The following is an 18,353-nucleotide window of genomic DNA, read 5'->3' on the forward strand; positions in this document are numbered from 1 at the left end:
ACTGCCTCCTCTGTGCAATTCTTCCCTCTGCTGACCCCAAACTGCTGCACTCAGTGCACATGGCCAGGAGAGACATCCTGGTGCAGGAGCGAGCGACGGCAGCCTCCAGCACATGAGACCAAATCCTTGCTGCACCAGCTCACCTGGTAAGCTTTGTCACAGATCTCACAGCTAAAGGGCTTTCCCCCAACGTGGGTCACCATGTGGCGCTCCAGGAGTGATGGGGCGCTGAAGACTTTAGAACAGGTAGGGCAGGGATGGTACTCCCGGGAATGGGCTTCGTGGACATGCTTGCGGTGCTCCTGCAGGGTGGAAAAGCTCATACGGCACTTCTTGCAGTCATAGGGATCTTCTATGCCTGCTGCCCAGAAACGCAACAAAAACCACAGGAGGGCAAAGAAATCAAGGGAAAAAAAAGAAAATAATTAAGAGGGGAATTCACAGAGGGAAGAAAGAAAAGGGAAAGAAATGCTTGTTACTTCCCAGATGAAAACTAGCTCTGGAGTTTTGGCTTTGCATACAGATGTTGCTGCTCCTGCTCACCTACAGCTTCCTGTGGTGGGTTCCCAGCAGCTTGCATTTTGCTGGAAGCCACTCCTGCCATTTTCTTTGGGATAACACTACTCATAGCATCAAACTGCTAAAGAGTCTTGCTTTCCTTGGGAGGGAAAAAATCCCAACACGAGACACCCATAACACCTGCACAAGCCTCCACTGGCACAGATGCGTCTGCCATAACCCCACAGAAGCCATGCCTCGCAGGCTGGGCTGCCCCAGCTGGGGAGGCAGCTGGCCACACTCACTGTGGAAGGTCCGGAGGTGGATGGAGAGCCCGTTGGCCTGGCGAAAGCCTTTCCCACACTCCCGGCAGACATACGGCTTGTCCCCTGTGTGAGTCCGAACATGGCGTGACAGTTCGATGGACTGGGCGAAAACAGCATCGCAGTACTGACAGGCGTACATCTTCCCTGCAGTGACACCCAGGGTAAGAACCTACACCTAACGGGATGGGAGCTCTGTCTGAACTATGCCTAATTTCAAAGGGAGAGGGAAGAGACTGTAAAGTGGACAGGTGTTCCAGGGGTAGCCAGAGCATCTCAGCACAGGGTCAAAAAGGTCCTAGAGGTGCTGGAGAAAACCACACCTGCACAGGGAGTATTAAATTACTACAGATCTCACATATCCAGTGGTACTACACACTTCTAGAGGCACTACACGCTGGTCTGTCTCATGTTCAAAATTAATCGCCCAACTGCACCACACTCGTGCAACAGTCAGAAATACACATGAGCGTATCTATTGCACGCACAGCTATGCATTCTCTGTGCCCGTGAGCTGGAAGGGGCATGCCTAAGCCCCAGTAGTGCATGGGACTGAGTGCAGGGGCAGGAGAAGCACTGGTACGAAAAACTGTGTGAAATTCAGCCATGGGGAGGGACGGGAGAAAGCAGATTAACCAGAGAAGAGCACGCATCGCAGGAGTCTAGATGCGAGGGGACAGAGTGGAGCTACTCAGGAGAAAAACAAGGAAGGTGGAAGAGGAAGATCCCCTTAATGGAGAGTAAACTGCTAACTGGATGGCTAATTGGAGGACCTGGAGAAGGGGATGGGGGAAAGGTAGAGTGAAGAACTGAGGGCAAAACCATGTGGGTGAAGGAGATCTGGGAGAAGCCTGCTGCCCAGGGCTCCCCCAAAGGATGGGGAAGCAGCCAGGAGGTGGATGGAGGAACAGGGCACAAAGGGGAGGATGGAGCAAGCTAAGCCCATGGCCAGGCTCCCATGAGGAATGCTCACCCTCAGCATGCTGCTTCTTCGTGTGGTAGGCAAGGGCCGAGGCCTGCATGAAGGTCATCAGGCAACGCTTGCACACGAAGGGCCGGTCCCCCGTGTGCAGCCGCAGGTGGTTCTTCAGTGTGGAGTTGGCCGCGAACTTGGCCCCGCACTCCTCACAGGAGAAGGGCTTCTCATCAAAGTGCTCCGTCAGCTTGTGGTACTGCATCCCTGGGGTGGCAGGCAGGAGACCGAGATGGCATTGGCAAGACCCACTGCCAGCCCTACCTGGCCGTGCTGGAGAGGCACCCCTACACCCAGCCCAGACATCCACGAGCCCACCTGCAACACCGGGGGTCCACTGGTGTTCTTTGGCCCAGAGGTCCACCAGAATACTGTGAGCTGCCACAGGAAGGGCAAAGAGACTCAAATCCTCTTACTCGTCCTGCTAAACCAGCCACAGAACTGGAACAGCTTGATTATTTTTGGAGGCTTTTAAATTTGCCAGTAGCCCCACTTTTCCTTGATGAGCCATGTGGAAAACCAATTAGGGAAGAACTAATGAGAAAGCAGTTGTGCTCAGTGGGGCAGGAGAAATGAGCCGAGCTGTGTTTCTCACACACAGTGCTCACAGAGCTGCAGGGAGGAGGAGGAGGAGGAGATTTCAGACTATCATTTTCTTATATTGTCCAGACTTCTGTCCAAACACCCTTGCTCCCACCAAACCTACCTGAGGCATGAGCAAACTCTCGGCCACAGATGTTACATGCCACAGGGAGACGCTTCTTCTTCTTCTTGGCCGTCCCCACCACCCCATGGACCTCCAGCTGATGCTTCTCCAGCTCCTTCTGTGTTGATTTGACCTCGCTGCACTCCTTACACTGGATTTGCTTTCCTCTGGCCATCCGACAACGTTTCATGTGCACCTTCAGGCGGCAGCAGAAGTGAAAGGTCTTATTGCAGGCTTTGCAGACAAAACTCTTCTTGGAAGAAGCTTTTTCTTGGGGTTCCTTCAGCTCCTTGGCACCAGCACCTCCTGGCTTGTCCTCATCTTTGTCCAGAGCTTCAACTTGGGATTCACTGTTCACCTTCCACTTCCTGATCCCAGGTTTCTCCCCACTTCCCTCAGTCAAGAGACCTACAGAAATCACAATTCCTGTTTCAGTGGTGACCACTGGGACTGGGCACCAGCCCCTCGATATCCCATCTCCTGAATGGCTCCTACACAGAAAGTTGTCCCTGCACAGCAATAACAGACACACATCGGACATGCTGTCCCATCACAACAGTGGCACATGGCTCTGCCCAAAAGTGGCTGTGGCCATGCATGGTACAGTGTATGAAAGAGCGGTCCTTGAATTTCTCCACCCACACATACTGAGGGCTGGATGACATGGCAAGAGCCACAGCCAGATTTTTGAAAAAGCTTGCTCCTCAAATAGCAACAACTGTTGCTTCCAAGCATCTGCCTCCTGTTCAGACATGTGAAGTTACAGTAATGCTTAAATGTTTGAAGATATGAGCCTCAGGTACGATACTGTCTTAGTCTGCCATTGAGAGTGGATATCCAGCCATTAATTAGAAGAAATCTCAGGAACACTTCCCAAACGCAAACTCTTTGAAAGAGAACAGATAATCTTGATACGACCCTTTTGAGTCTTCTGGTTAGGGCCCTGAGGTATTTTAAATCGCTCGTTACATTCATTTCTTACAAAGTCTAATGCTTTTCTGAGTCCCTGTAACACCATCATCTCAAAAAGCAAAAGCTGGAAAATTCACCTAGGATCTCAATCTACAGAAAAGACCCACAGGGAATGTACGTATGGAAGAAATCAAAATACAAACAGATATATTTGGCTTCTTTGCTATAATGAGAACCATGCAACTGTGTGGCCATGGAAACCAGTGCAGACTTCTCCTTTTGCCAATGCACAGGAAACTCAGCCTGTGCTTGGAAAACTTAAATTCTGCCTTCCTCAGCATGGGAAGAGCTCAGCAAAGCATCCTCCCTGCATAGCGCTACTGCCCCGTATTTCCAAACAAATAGAAACCAGATCATATATTCCAACAGACTTGGAGATCTTAAGATGTCAAGTGGTGACCCACTGACCTGTGAACACATCAAAGGAAAAAAACAGACTGGAAGACTGGTTTCCAATTTGTCCTGCTCTGTCAAGATAGCAATACACACTTTTCACCTGTAAGGTCTCTTCCCACATCCCTACAACCAACACTGTCAGTTTTTCTGACCCAAGTGAAGAAGTATCTTTAAATCTACCAGAAATGCTGAACATCAAAAAAAAGTCATCTTGCTGGTCAGGATGAATGTGGATGAAGATAAGAGCACTAAGAAAACCAGGACTGCAAATGTCTAGAAGGCAGCAATCCTCCTCTGGACACTTCATACAGAATATGTGCTTTTGCCAAGTAAATACCATTTTTCCACAGCTCTTCTTTTTGATGTTGCTCCTTGCTTGATTTCATCTCAACTTTGGCTTGAAGCCCTGCAAGGAGACTTGGTAACAGCAGTCTGCTCTCTTTGATATTGGTGCCAGAGAAGCAGGCATCTGCCAAAGCAATCTAGCTGACTCCCCAAGTGCCTCGCTGGTAAGCACTGCAAGGTGTCAAGGAGCTAAGGTGGGCTGCACATTCACAGGGACACACGATTGTTGCTGGCTTACTGCAGCATCAGAAGACGACATAGAAGGAATGGCAGATAAGAAGGAACCACCTTTTCTCTGGAAATCCTCATCAGAGCCATGACCAGGTAAAAAAGCCAACTGGATTGGTAGCAGCTCTTGGTGGAGTTAGGAGAGAGGATCTAGATCTGAACTGGGCATGAATACCGGATCTACAGCGTAAGACATCTCTCAGGGAGACCACTATGCCACTGAGTCAAGAAAGGGGAGCAGAGTACATGCTATCACCCTCTGAGCCCTACAGCTAGAGCAGTAATCCAGATCCTCCATTTCTTCTACACGTGCACTGCTCCCAGTCAACCTGTCCCATCTACCACCCTAACAACGTTTCCTCATTGCTCCAGAACGCAGGCAAGCTAACAAACCTAGGGGTAGGTCACTCTCTGCCCCTTCCCAGCACACATGAGCCCTGAGCCAAGTTTTCAGACAAAGCAATTAAATCTCCTACCCCTAAAAAAGAGACATTAATAACAAGCTGCTTACTCTACCTACCCAGCAATCTGCTAGTATTTCCGCACTGCGCTGTAAGATAAGCAGCTCTGGCACCACAAGGAAATAGGTATGGATTGAGCTGAACCAGTGACTGTGCTTGGATAAAAAAAAAAAAAAAAAAAAATAATCACACTGTGTACATCCCAGTGGACTCTGCTGCCCAAAGAATCTCAATGCTCTGGGAAACACGATGCCATAAAAATGTATGTGAGAAAACAGAATAAGCAAGTTCACATTTGCATCCTTTTCAAACCTGCAGTTAGCTTCCTGGCCCTCATCTTTTTCATTAAAGCACCAAATTCTGTTAAGCATTCTTCCTTCAAACGACGGATGCAGAGATACAATTCAGCTCAGCTGGAAAGCATCCCACAGCTCAGGGCAGGGTCTCACACATGGTTACTGCTATGCACTTATTTCTGGAGTTCACCAAATTGCTATCTGCATATGTTTCATTCATACCTTTGCCAAACTAGTACTGTATGTAACATTCCCCTACTGCTGTGGGACCTTCCCAGGGGATCATTTGCTCTGTAAAGTGTATACATAGCAAGACCAAATTAAGGCACTATAAGAAAATTAACTCAGAAAATAGTCTGGGACTACAAACTGCAGTATCACGGTCATCTTTGCACAAGGCAAGTGTGCTCTGATGTGACCTCTCCACAATCTGCCTGTGAAGTATCCATACATACAATATAAAGTCAAGGGACTCTAATACCAGTTCAAATTCATACAGATCCAACAGTACACGAAGACCCAAAGAAACTCCACAGCTTAAGGATAGTAATTCTGAAAAATAAGCCAACGTAGACACAAATTATGTAACTAAGTTGCTTAAATGCCTCCAGAGCAAGGGCAGGGGTAGTTAAGGAATATCAGTATGGGGTCACTTACGGTCTCCGCAACCCTCAAAACGTACAAAATTTTAATATGGTGCATTTTACCAGCAGGAGAAATGCACACTCCAGTGCTTGCATCCAGAGGTCACCCCTGCGAATCTTCCCGCTAGTACAACCCCAACATCTGGCCAGGGGTAGTTCTGTGAAATGTCCTCAGGCTACCAAGACACTGAGGTCCACCACCAAATTGCCCAAGACTCCCATAACTGTGTGTAAAAGACCACAGAAGGATGAAAGCCTGTGCTTTTCTTACCCACATGCCCCAGCTCCTGCATCACTGGCTGCAGGTCTGGGAAGGACTCATGGACATTGCACAGCAGCTGACAGATCTTGATGGCTGGGACAGACTTCTCCCGGGCTGTGCTCAGAGCTGCTTTCAAGGAGGCCTCTGAACTTTCCTTCTGAGCAGAAATACTTAGTAGCTGGAGAAGTAAGAAGAAGAAAACATCACATGACAGAGATTTTGGGCTCTGAAAGGTCGGGATCGTCTGGGAGTAAGGGCACATCCTCCATGTTTCATCTCTACTGCTGGGAACCTGCTTTGAGAAACCAGAAGTAAATCCCTTTCCATACAGGTCTTTGCCCCTCCACCAATGGGTGTGCATGAGCTGAGAAAATTTCAGGATTATAAAAAAGTTACAACAAATTAAATTCTCAGACTTTGTTTTGGTATTAGCTCACTTGAAACCATCTTTCCATGGAAAAAGTAGTTCCTCAATGCCTTCCAGCATTACAAGCTTACCTAACTCATAAACCTGTGTTTCATAACACAACTCTCTGGGCTTTTCTCTCCCTCCCAAATCCAAAACTGCTTCAGCCAGCCACTGCAAGGAGAACGAAGGTGAGGATCTGTGCATGCTCGTACGTACCTCACCCTTCCAGATCTCCAGCAGCAGCTAACCAGAGCAGGAATGAGCAACGACAGACTGCTTGGTGGAAAAGGCCAGCTCGTTACTAACTAATGCAGCCCATTTTCCTTGTCAAAGGGAAAACAGGGAAGGCACTCTGGGATGCTACACAATCGTGGCATCCTCAGTGCATTTTCTAGGAGTGTTTCATTTTCCTATGTCCTGGAACAGCCAACTCAAATGGAAACCCACTCCCTGGCAGCTCTGCTTTCTCTAGGACTTCAGCACTCTTGCAGAGCTGAAACAGTTTTGCTGTGTTTGAACACCCACATTTTCACCAACTGAGAATCTTACCAGCAATTTTTACGTGAAACCTCCTGCAGAATTTATATAAAACACCCACAACAACACTCTCACTTCAGCAGAGGGGCACCTCCAACTTTGGGTGGCTTCCCCAACCTAAGTAATGTCCCTTGATATCAGTGCACGCTAGGGCCTGTCCACCCTTTGAGCCCTGAACCATGCCTGTTCTGAGCGCATCTCCTCGTACCTCTTTTACTGCTTCTGAGAGTCCTGCCTCTCCTGGAGCCAAGCCCTCCAAGTTCGTTCTCTGCTGAATGGCCTCTGAGATCAGTTTGCTGTGCCGCAGGATGATTTCAATGGCTGTGCTCTCGCTGGTGGCCACTGAAGATAACAATAAAAAGTACAGGTATTTAAAAACACAAAACCCAAGGAGAATCAGAAGGCCTTGGCTTCGCTTAGATTTGTCCAGCCCACTCCTGAAGCTGAGCTGTGAACAGCAGGAGTGACTTCTTTAGGGCATAGGAAACAGCAAACAACTACAGGCAAGCTTTGTTTACACTAACTGCAGCACTGACATCCAGCATAAAACCCTAGCAGACCTCACCTCTCACTGCTTGTCCAACTTTAGGTGAGAAGACCAGGTTTTCCAAGTCATGTTGCTGAAAGAGACAGTGACAACCTCGAAAGGCAGGGACGGTTCTCCCAGGACTCAGGATTTCTTCTCTCCCCCAGTTACATACATCCCATTCTGACTTTTGTAGAGAAACAGGCATCTCTAGGCACAATTTGCCTCATCCAAGGACAGCCACATAAAACACGGCCAGACGCACCACACGCCAGAAGTGCTGGGCTGAGCACAGAGGGGATGGAGGAGAGGAGTTTGGATGGAGGCAGCTACTCCGCAGGTATCTGACTGCAGGCAGGTGAACCCCAGCTTTGCACCCACACGGCCAGCACAAACAGCCGGGCTCTGCACAGACAATCTCTCCTGCCCCACAAGACCACCAACCTGAGCGCTCCTCACACTTGCATGACATTTTGACAATGATTTTGGGGGAAAGGCACAGTTTAGGCTTTAAAGTAGGAAAACTCTAAGCCAGAGGCCAAGGCTCTGAGGAGGACAGGGTGGTCGCTGCACAGAGACTTCCGATGAAACCCGTGCTTTCGGTCTGATGGGCCTCCAAATGGTTATTGGCGCAGGATGGTGGCCAGCTCTCAAAAGCTTTGCTCATTACAAAACCTGAAGGCACAGAGCCACAAACGAAGCAGCCGCGTTTGCAGACCAAAGTGCTTTACCAACCAATTGACTGTTTCACTGAGGACACGGGTGGTGAGACCCATGGGAAGAAAAGAAGTTCCCGGACAGGGAGAGGGCAAGGAGTTAGAAAGCAGCTCCTGCCAGCAGCGGGAGAAGTTGAGGGAGAGTGTGGGGGGACACCAAGGCCTTTACCTGCTTGGAAGAAAAACTCTGCGCCGGGTTGTTTCCGGATCTCCTCCATGAGCAGGTTCAGCGGTGCAGGTTCCCGCACAGCTAGCAGCAGCTGCCAAACAGCAGAGACCGACAAAGATCGCTCCTCCAGTGCTGCCGACACGAGGGAGGCAAAACCGCTGGCCTCACGCTTCATAACCTGCTCCATCACCTTGGAAAGACCCACAGTGAGGCACTAACAAGGGACCCCCATCCACCTGCCCTGTGTCACGCTTAGATGTGACTGTGGCTCACCCCAGACCTTGCTCCCACCCTGCTGAAGACCTGACTTAAGGTGCAACTCAAGTGGTGACCACTCGGAAGCCCAGCTCTTCACCCAAACACATGAGCCATTTCCTCAGCTCTCTGAAGCTGAGCATCTCTCCTCAGTGCCCAAATCAGCCACTTTTACTTGCCAGCCTTCAGCTTCATATACGTTACCTACCTCACTCCCACTATGGGATATTAAGGAATCATTAAACTGAGTCCTAAAAAAAAAACAAAGCCACAACAGGTAGTAAAATCAAGTCCTCGGGACTTGATAGGGATCCCAGATGGGGACTAAAGCTCAGTATCTGCTTGCACACATGCAGGAGACTGCTTACCTCTCTCTCAGCAGGAGCCAGGCTCTGTGCAGCAGAGATGCCCTGCAGCAGCTTCTGAGTATCTGTGAGGAGCTCCACTAAGTTTTCTCGGTACCGTCTCAACAGTTTGGCTCCGTAATCCTCTGGGGTCCATTTGGCTGAATGCAAGCGAATGAAAATAAGAACAGCTCAGTTTGCACCATTTTCCCAAAGGGCTTCAGAGCTAGGGAAGACCAAAAAAGCCAAGGCAGCCAGTTCTTCCTGGGTCACTAATGCTCAGCACACCTGGATTCACCCTGAAGCAGAGGATGAACATGACAAACTAAAACATCTCCAAATCAAAGCCAACACAGAATATCCTCTGCCCATACGTGCCTACAGAAACAGATCTCTGGCACCCAAATGCCTTCCACGTCTCAGTCCTGGTCTGAGCCCAGAAGAAGAAAGTCTCAGTTTTCTGCCATGTTCAGCAGGTAAAGATGTGGCCTTGTCTATGAAGACAACACCTCGAGCTGTTCATCAGCCTCTTCTGATGCCCTGGAATCAAGGAGACCACATTACTGACTCTTAACTGTAGTTTCATTGAAAGAGTTCTGTAAGTGACAGTCTTTGATCCACTCCACTGAGAAGGAGCTCTGCAACTTGCTCTGTCTCAGCAGGGTATGACTATCAAACATACTAACATTTTACAAACACCTAGATAGTCCAAGGTAATCAAGAACACAGCAGTCCGAGTTGTTCCTGGTGAAAATGTTAAGGGAACACAAACCAGACTTGTGATTGCAAAGCGTCAGTAACACCCTCTTCTCTCCCTGACACCAAAAAAATTGCAACTTTAATTCCATTTCTTCCTCCTCCCATATCTAATTCCAAGCTGGGTCTGCTGAGGTTTGCCCTGATGAATCTGAGAAACGATGACTCTAGAGTAACACCACAACTGTTTAAAGACACCCTAGCATCAGGACACAATGGACGAATTCCAGAAAGAGGAACAGTGTTTATTCAGGATTATGAAGAGACTTGGGCAAAATATACTGTGTACCAAAAGTAAATGATTGTACTCGTCGTCAGATTAGTTGATAAATAAAACCGGAAATTGCCAAATAGACAAACCTGAAAAGGATTTTTTTCACTGTTGGAGTTACTGAATTGGAGAAGATGCATAGTTATACTTTTGTAGGAGAAACCAAAACAAAAAACTGTAGTTCATCCCAGACATCTGTGAGTGTTTTGTTTGCATGCTTAGGTCTTTTCATCATTTTGGTTCAGTACCAAATAGAACAATCTATTATCCGCACAGTACTACCTGGGAGAAAGGCAGATAAACACACACAGCTGAGCGAAAAGAAAATACAGTCTCTGGGACTCAAAAGACATACAGTGCCGACTAAGAAGAGAAAGCTCTCCGGGATGGTGAAGGAGGCAATCGCAGGTTGTGAGAATAATCAACAGAAGATTTTGAGCTAATATGAAAAACTCCCTGGACAAAGACTACTTGGAGACATGAGTCTACTCCTCACCAAAGCTAAGGGAACCTCACTAAGCACTTGAGCTCCATAGGGTTTAGGTATGACTTGGATGTGCGTCACATGGATCAGAGGATGGTTTACAAATAAAAATACTTTCCCCCTTCTCCCATCAGAATGCTTCTGATTTTATTACACAAATTTGAATTGTTATGAATGCACCCTCAACTCTGCTGCTGTAGCAAGGTAAGCTCCATAACCAGAGCATGCCCTGCACCACCGTACAAGACATCCTCCTTTCTGTCAGCATGACAGCAAACGCTGCCATCAGTGGCTCAAATCATTCCCTCCTTCATTTCCACAATAAGAAATATTTGTGCTTCTGTTTGTTCAAGCTGCAATTTGAGGAGATTCAGCTCTATGTAATTAAGGAATGCTCCTCCTTGGAATGGGTATTACCACTAGATAATTAACCATGTTGGGAGTCTGGTGTTTCAAGAAAGCAATCGTGCTTAACAAATGACAAAGCAAACTGCCTGTCGGGAATGTTTGCTACAGAGAAAATTATCAGCATTATGAACAGAGTTTTGCTTTCTATTAAACACTCATTTACATTTCACTGCATGTTAATTTAGTTTTTAATTTTTATGCGACTTCAGAGCTGGTGAAATTTGTCTCTATCTGAATTTCTCAGGGTTGTGCCTAAGCCCACCCAGACTTGGAAGGGTGTCCCACCAGTCAAAAGATGAGGACTCACAAGTCCCTGAACGACCACAGGCAGGTACAAACAATAAAACTCCATCAAAACAAAAAGAAGGGGACTAGCCATCCAAGACAATGATGTCTAACAAGGACACTAAGTGTGGGACTCCCACCAGCACACTCTGCTCCATACAGGAGACCATGAGTCAGTGACCACAACGTGCAGAAATGCTACCTGGCTCCAGGACAGGAGCACAGCTCAACTAAATTTTCTGAGACACATGCTGCTGTTGTTCTTAAGTGACCCAAAACCCAAAAGTAATTTGACACTGGAGGGAAGACTTCTGCTGTTTTCCAGAGATAACATCCTAGCTTCTACCCTGTCAGTGCCAAACTCAAGGAAGGAGCCCAACAGGCTTCTGCCCCACACTGCTCATTTCATTGCAAAGCGGGGGCATTCTTTCTGGCATAGTCCTCCTACCCAGTGCTCCCAGACAATTTTTCTCTGAGTAAAATGGCCATCTCATTCCCCTACATGAAAGTAAGATTATAAGAGCATGCTGAAGTCCAGACAAGCATCCAGACTTCCTGGCAATTCCCTGAACTGAGCCCCCAGGCTCTGAAGTTTAGTATACCCATACCTTTGCCATCAGAGACATTTGCTGTTGCCACCAAGTTGTCTAGCAAAAGGTGGAGACCAGGGAACGATGCTTTCACAGCCCCCAGAAGTTTGACCAAACTTTCCACTTTCAGGGTTTTCTCTTCATCCACCTTCCTAAGCAGATTGTCCATGGCTTCCCTCTGAGAGCTGCCTTCACAGCAATCCAAAACTACCTGTGACAAAGAAACAGCCAAGAACCTGTTTGTGAGAGCTTCCTACAAACTCTTGGATCTGAACAGAGATCAGAGAAACAGGAACAGTATCACAGTATACAGTACTGCAGTAGATCCATTTCCACTGATTTGATTAACTGGGAGGTGTTATGGCGTGCTAGTTCCAGGAACATGTAAACACGTCCCAGGTACATCTGACATATGCCAACTCGAAAACTATCCTGGTGGGTTCTTCCACCAAGTCTAGCTTTTGGAAGCAGCTGACAAGAAAAAAAACCACATTTTTTCAAAAGAAACAAAAATAGACTTAAAGACAGGGTTCAAAACAATATTTCATTTAATATTTTTAGCAAATACTTTTAAAATTTGCAGTCTCTTTTCCCTTGTCTCCCCAATTTTTCTGCTTGTCATTGAAAGACAGAGATGGACAGAAAAAAAAAAGACTCTCATTATTTAAATAAGCATCCTATTAAGGGAATGATTATTTCTGATGAGGCCACACGAGACATCTCTATGTGAGATGCAACCACTGTAGCTTGGAAAAGCTCTAGTATGCCAGTATAATACCCACAAGGCTCCTATAAGGGAAAATCAGTTGACAAATACAGGTTGACCTCTCTGCCAACACTGTGTTCCTAAGCATTTGAAACGTAGGACTGACAGAAACTCTGTAGGTCACCAGCCCAGTTCCCTGCTGTCATAAGCACTACACTACGCAGTCCCATTAATAAAATTATTAAGATCTGTCCTAAAACTAGCTACATTTTTGCTCCCTTTCCCCTGGTTGGAAAGCTCTTCCACAGTCTCATTCCCCTGTTGATTCTTCTAATTTTCGGCTTAAATTTATTCATGGCGAGTGTATACCCATTTGTTCATGTGCCAACATTATCTTTTAGCTTAAAAATCCTTCTAAACTCTCTGAGGTGCTTACCCTACCTTCCTCTTCAATTTCTTTATAAGAGTACAATCATATTCCCTCTCAGTCTTTATTTCACTTGTCTAAATAAGGCAGCTCCTCTTGGAAAACAGCTTCTCCACAGCCTGATCTTACGACTGCAGATCTGTCTCTGCTTCAATACGAATTCACCTTTTTTGAACAAGACTGGAACTGTAAACAGAAATTCCAGGTGAGGTCTTAGTTCTCATTACTGCATCCAAATGGACACCCTTCACTTCATACTACCACATCATTCAGTTCTCACTACTTACTTCTCCAGCCATGTAATTCTTCTCCCTCTTACAGATCCTCCTCTGTGTGGACAAAAGATCCAAGTTTTGCTCATCAGCAAGTTTTGCTGAGCATGCTTTGGTATTTTTGTGTCAATAACATTAGTGTTAATATTAAGTAAGTGCCAAGAATCCCACTGGTAAACTTGCTCCAACCTGTCAGTCCTGCCTTCAGTAAAATCTGCAGTTATTTCCCAGTAAGATACATCCTTTTTTAATATCACCGCTTTCTCTAGTTTAACAATTTCCTAACATGAAATTCAAATGTTTCGCTCAAGTCTAGATCAAGGCAGAAAAAAACATTTTTAGTCTCATCAAATAAAGATTCCAGGTCAGGCAGAAACAATTTATTTCAACACTCTTTGCTGCATTTTATCTTTTTTTTCCTTACACACAGTGCTTCAGCTATGTGTGCCTTCCAGCCTGTCCCAAAACATATTCCTCTGCACCCACAGGGCTGACTGCCTAGATCACTGCTCCCCTCTTCCACACATCTGTCCTGGTCATCAGTTGTAGAGATCACTCTCAACTTGGAAAATACAGTAATAAACCTTGCTGTCACTCTCAGCCACGTGTGTCGGCTTTTCCAGTCTGCTGGGGGATGCCCTTTGAGTTGCGATTTCACTTCAGCTGCAGGAAATTTCTGTTTCTGTGCTTCTCCTGGATTGGTCCCCAGGCTCAGCTGTGAGTTTGCAGGTCATCTCCTCTCATTTTTCCTTCTCTTTACTTGCTCAGACAAATGTTTGTTGCTTGTCACAATACATACCATGATGCCCAGCAGCCTGATGTGCCACAAGCCCTTCTTCATACCACTAAAGTACATTTCCTTGCCTGTCGGACATTTCAGTCGTTCCTTGCAGGTCCTAATTCTCTTCCTCAAGTTATTAATTCACTCAGGTCTGTAACCTCTCATACAAAATCTCCTCTCTCTCAGGATGCAAACTTCAGACAGTTGTCCTACCTTTAACATAAAAGAAACTAATCCAACAGCTCCTCCTGCACTCTTACAAGCAGTTAATCTCACTAATTAGTTTCTCTCATTTCTAAAGATCTGTCCTTTTATAGCCAAAACTCTGTTAGTGACCCTGTTGACATATCCTCCCATCTAATTCACACTGCGCCGACTCTGGATTGCTCAATCTGAAGTCCTCTTTTAAGAGGATACAAAAGGGGGTACAAGAGCACCATCCTTTTGGGGACCTCACGCCATAATCTACCACTGCTCCCAGGCAAGAGTCGACAGGCACAGAAGCAATGTCCCTGGCAGTGGGAGATGCAGTGCTGACATTTTGAGACTCATTTTGACAGCACCAGGCGAGACAGTCAGAAAACATCCCCCCAGTCTGCTTGCAGCAGGACTTCTCCATCCCCCAGCACTTCCAGTTAAGATCCCTCCTGCAACAGCCAGTAACCTTGCTTATGCTGTCCTAGCTCTGAAGCAGTTTGGTTTGAGCATCAAGCTGTGTAGGCACTGGAGCCAAAGCAGAGGGAAAGCACATAGCTCAGAATACCCAGTTCTCATCTAGAAGACAGCCTGGACAGAAGGAAAGGACAGATGTTTGTACCAACTACTCTGATGCTCCAGGTTCAAGGCTGTACTGTGGACTGGTTGCTCTGAACTCTGCAACGACCTACGCCATGGGACACCATGCATGACAGATCATCTGCTCTTCCTTTGTTTCTAACTTTATTTCTTCTAAGCGACAATCTACACCCAAGCCATCCCCCAAATCCTCCACCCTACCTTCCCACATTACAGAAACACTAATAAAGCCACAAAAGTTAAGCACTCAAAAAATAGAGATGCTAGGTAAAAAGTTCCCCCCCAAAAAAGAGAGATTTACAAAGAGGCTTCACAACACATCATGTACTGGTTTTCCAGCAAAGAAAATCAGACTTGCTCCATGCACAGCTCGGACCAGGAACAGAAAGAACCCAGTTGCCTAGAAAAAGGCTGTTAGCACAAAACCCGCACTTGTCTTGCTGAATAAACGTGTAGCTAATGAGGCAGTGACTGTGAGAAGAAAAAGGGAAGCCTCATCTTTATGAACCCTTGGAGAATGAGATCCTATCTCTGCCAGCCCAGAGCTCTAGTGTAATGCTGGATGAATCAGGTAAGATGAAACCTTCAGAGGTGGCTGCTAATTCCATGTTCATTTTCCCAGTACTGCACCCGAGATGCCAGAGATTTCAACTGCTCATATGCCACAGGCCCACTGTTTTAATCAATTTAACTTCTGAAATAATTAAGCAGTTTTCCACTTGTTTGGGGCAGGAGTGAAAACAAACAAATAAACCAAGCCTGAAAAAAGGGAATGCCCCAATGTCAATCTACACATGCCAATTTCTGCCTTATTTTCCTGTGCCACAGCAGGGAAAAATCTATACATCCAGCCTCACTGGAGTGGTCTCCAAATACATTTGTTATTTGCTGGGAACCTGTGGGCTAAAACAAGAGCATGAAGGGATCCCATAGAGAGAAGAAGGATTTTGTATTCGGAGTAGGGTTTGGAAGCTCTGCAGCAAGCAGAGCATACAGTGACTGAAGAGGACAAAAAGAAATACTGAATAACACTACCCCTTCAACAAAAAAGGGTGTAGCCTATGATAATGCAATTAAAAGCTGTATCCTGTGCCCAAGGAGCAAAATTATGATGGCAGAATGGTTTTGGTTTATTGTTGGGTTTTTGGTGGTTTTTTTTTTTTTTAGTTTTTTTTTGGGGGGGTTAGGGTTTTTTGTTTGTTTTTTTCCAATGGGAAGGGAGATAAAAAATGGCTGCATTGTAACTACCTATTGTCATGAAGACAAAAAGAAGAGTGCACGGAAAAGGGGCAGCCTTTAAAAGAAAGGCCGCACTGCAACATGAACAGGCATATATGAAAAATCCTAATCTCCCCACCGCTGATGCAGCTTTCACGGCTAGGAGCTCAGCTCCAGGCATCCCCACGCAGGTCTCTGCCGACAGCCACAACACCCCCAGCAGATGCAGAGTCCTCTGCTGCATTCATGCCTCGTTCTCTCCTCTCACATCCTCATTCCAGGCTCAGCCATGCTGCTTTGGGAGGGGAAAATTCATCAGTCGCCAGTCACACCCTAGCCCACAAGGACAAGGCGGATGCCTCTGTTGGCAGCACCTTCTTTGCCCCTCCTGCACCAATCTGTGTCCATACTGAAAAATGCTCTGTGCTGGGCACTTGGTGAGGGACGACGTGCAAGTGAGTAAGACATTAACCGAGGGACTTACGAGACGGGCAGAGGTTCTCGGCCCACCTATCGTGGCTCTGGTCAGGCTCATTCAGACAGAAAGCAGACATCATTCATGTCACTGAGCACAACAGTGCTTTTCACTTGCTATAATCCTGTGTCAGGGGAACAAACTGATGTGACAAACTAGGACAGGAGGTCTGCAAACTGAGTCCTGAACGCAGCATGCTAGGGCACCCTGCAAGTTTCAGCTGCACAGGCAGGATATAGCCAGCTCCCCCCTAGCACAAAGGAAAGCAGGTTATACACAGTATTTTGTCCTTTATGGCTTCTGCAAATCAGCATACATAATGCAATTGCTTACAGGAAAGCATCAGTCCTCCCCACCAACTGCTGCATTCAACACAAAAAAAAAAAATATTCAGTCAGCGGATGTGCTACTCCTGCAGGCAACTGTGTGATAAGAGTTAAAGAAGAGTTAAAGCTGGGAGAGACAGCTGAAGGGTAAAGCTGATGATCACATACACAAGGACATAGTTGGCACGCAGGCAGCACAGAGGTACTAGTGGTTCTGCTAAAACCAAACTCCACTACAGAGCCTTCTCCAGGCTCACAAGAAGGCATTTTCAGGGCCTACAAGGAGTACCAGGCATCTCCTCTGCCCCAGGCCCGCTTGCAGGTGCGGACTGACACCGCACCAGGCAGTGCTCATCCTGGTCTCGAGGTTGCCTTCACAGCTCAGCTTCCACTGCTCCCACAGTCGGCACAGAAGGACCGGAGACAACACACATGTGCAGTCTCTGCTGTGCAGAAGGGAGGTGAAATTGCCAGGTGAGGCTAGCACATCACTTGGCAACCATGTGGTAAGATGTTGCCTTGCAAACACGCACACACCCCTCCTCACCCACAGTTTTCCTTATTTCAGATTTTTTTACCCGCTTCTCCGAGGCGGTCAGGAATCCCTCTTCTGCTGTCTCCAAGAACTCAACAATGGGGCTCAGCTGTGTTACGCTCTGGATCAGCTCCTCCCTGCATCCCAGCAAGCGAGCGGTCAGCGTCTCTCCCTCGTCTGTGCTCTCTGGGGGGAAAAGGATTCAGAAACACAAGATAAGAAACAAGTCAGTTTGAAGGAACTGACAGGCTCCTGAAGCGAGTGAGACTCTGAAAGATCTAAGTGAATAGCAAAGCTCATCCTAAGCACAAGCAGCAGAGGAAAACCACTTTACTATTCTCTTTAAACTCTGTGAAAGGAAAACGTCTCATTTATCTAACGGAGCACAAAGCCATAAAGCAAGCTGGAGGTTAACACCAGGTTTGCAAGGCCACTGCTTTGTGTCAGACTCAAGTAAGAAAGGAGCTTTCAATGCTGAGGCTCAGCTGTGCTCTGACTCATGCTGGCTGCGCAGCCATCGATCCAACCCTCCAGGCAGCGATGGGGAGAGGCCTGCGCTGCCTACACCCCGCTGCTGCAGCACCGAAACACTCCAGGATCTTGGCCCGCACGTAATAAACCTCCTGCATCCGAGTAAGGACACAGGGTTTCTGGAGACCTGCTTTGCCTGCCAGGTTGCCCACTCACTTTGCCAGAGGCTGCACCCAATTCTCTACCTGTTTGCTGCAGGGCTTCTCCGCTGCCCTGTTCCCTCTCCAGCAAAGCCGCCCTCAGCTTGGGATTCACATTTTGAAACAGCTTCAGTAAAGCCAGGAGGGTCTGTGCATCCAGGGTCTGAGCATCCTTCACTTTGCTCAGCAGCTTCTTGAACACCGACTGTTCCCCTGCCTCCTCCAGACAGGCAACCAGAGCCTGCAACAGGACAAACGCAGGGAAGGTTTTAATAACAGAGTCAACTTCCCTA

At 47.1% G+C, this 18,353-nt stretch overlaps 1 protein-coding gene across 1 annotated transcript in view; it reads right to left on the bottom strand.

Annotated features, from left to right (window-relative positions):
• Positions 1-18,353, bottom strand: part of ZBTB40 (zinc finger and BTB domain containing 40) — a 29,586-nt gene that overhangs the window by 3,173 nt on the left and 8,060 nt on the right. Inside the window, exons 3-13 of the mRNA XM_009705275.1 lie at positions 18,106-18,301; positions 17,433-17,575; positions 11,873-12,065; positions 9,085-9,221; positions 8,462-8,651; positions 7,259-7,392; positions 6,114-6,282; positions 2,501-2,908; positions 1,795-2,001; positions 804-968; positions 144-358 (exon numbers count right to left, since the gene is read on the bottom strand). Coding sequence (XP_009703577.1) covers positions 144-358; positions 804-968; positions 1,795-2,001; positions 2,501-2,908; positions 6,114-6,282; positions 7,259-7,392; positions 8,462-8,651; positions 9,085-9,221; positions 11,873-12,065; positions 17,433-17,575; positions 18,106-18,301 — 2,157 coding nt within the window. The remainder of the gene's footprint in view (positions 1-143; positions 359-803; positions 969-1,794; positions 2,002-2,500; positions 2,909-6,113; positions 6,283-7,258; positions 7,393-8,461; positions 8,652-9,084; positions 9,222-11,872; positions 12,066-17,432; positions 17,576-18,105; positions 18,302-18,353) is intronic.

The sequence above is a fragment of the Cariama cristata genome, unplaced genomic scaffold (genome assembly GCF_000690535.1).
Source record: "Cariama cristata isolate BGI_N322 unplaced genomic scaffold, ASM69053v1 scaffold21068, whole genome shotgun sequence".
Classification (NCBI taxonomy): domain Eukaryota; kingdom Metazoa; phylum Chordata; class Aves; order Cariamiformes; family Cariamidae; genus Cariama; species Cariama cristata.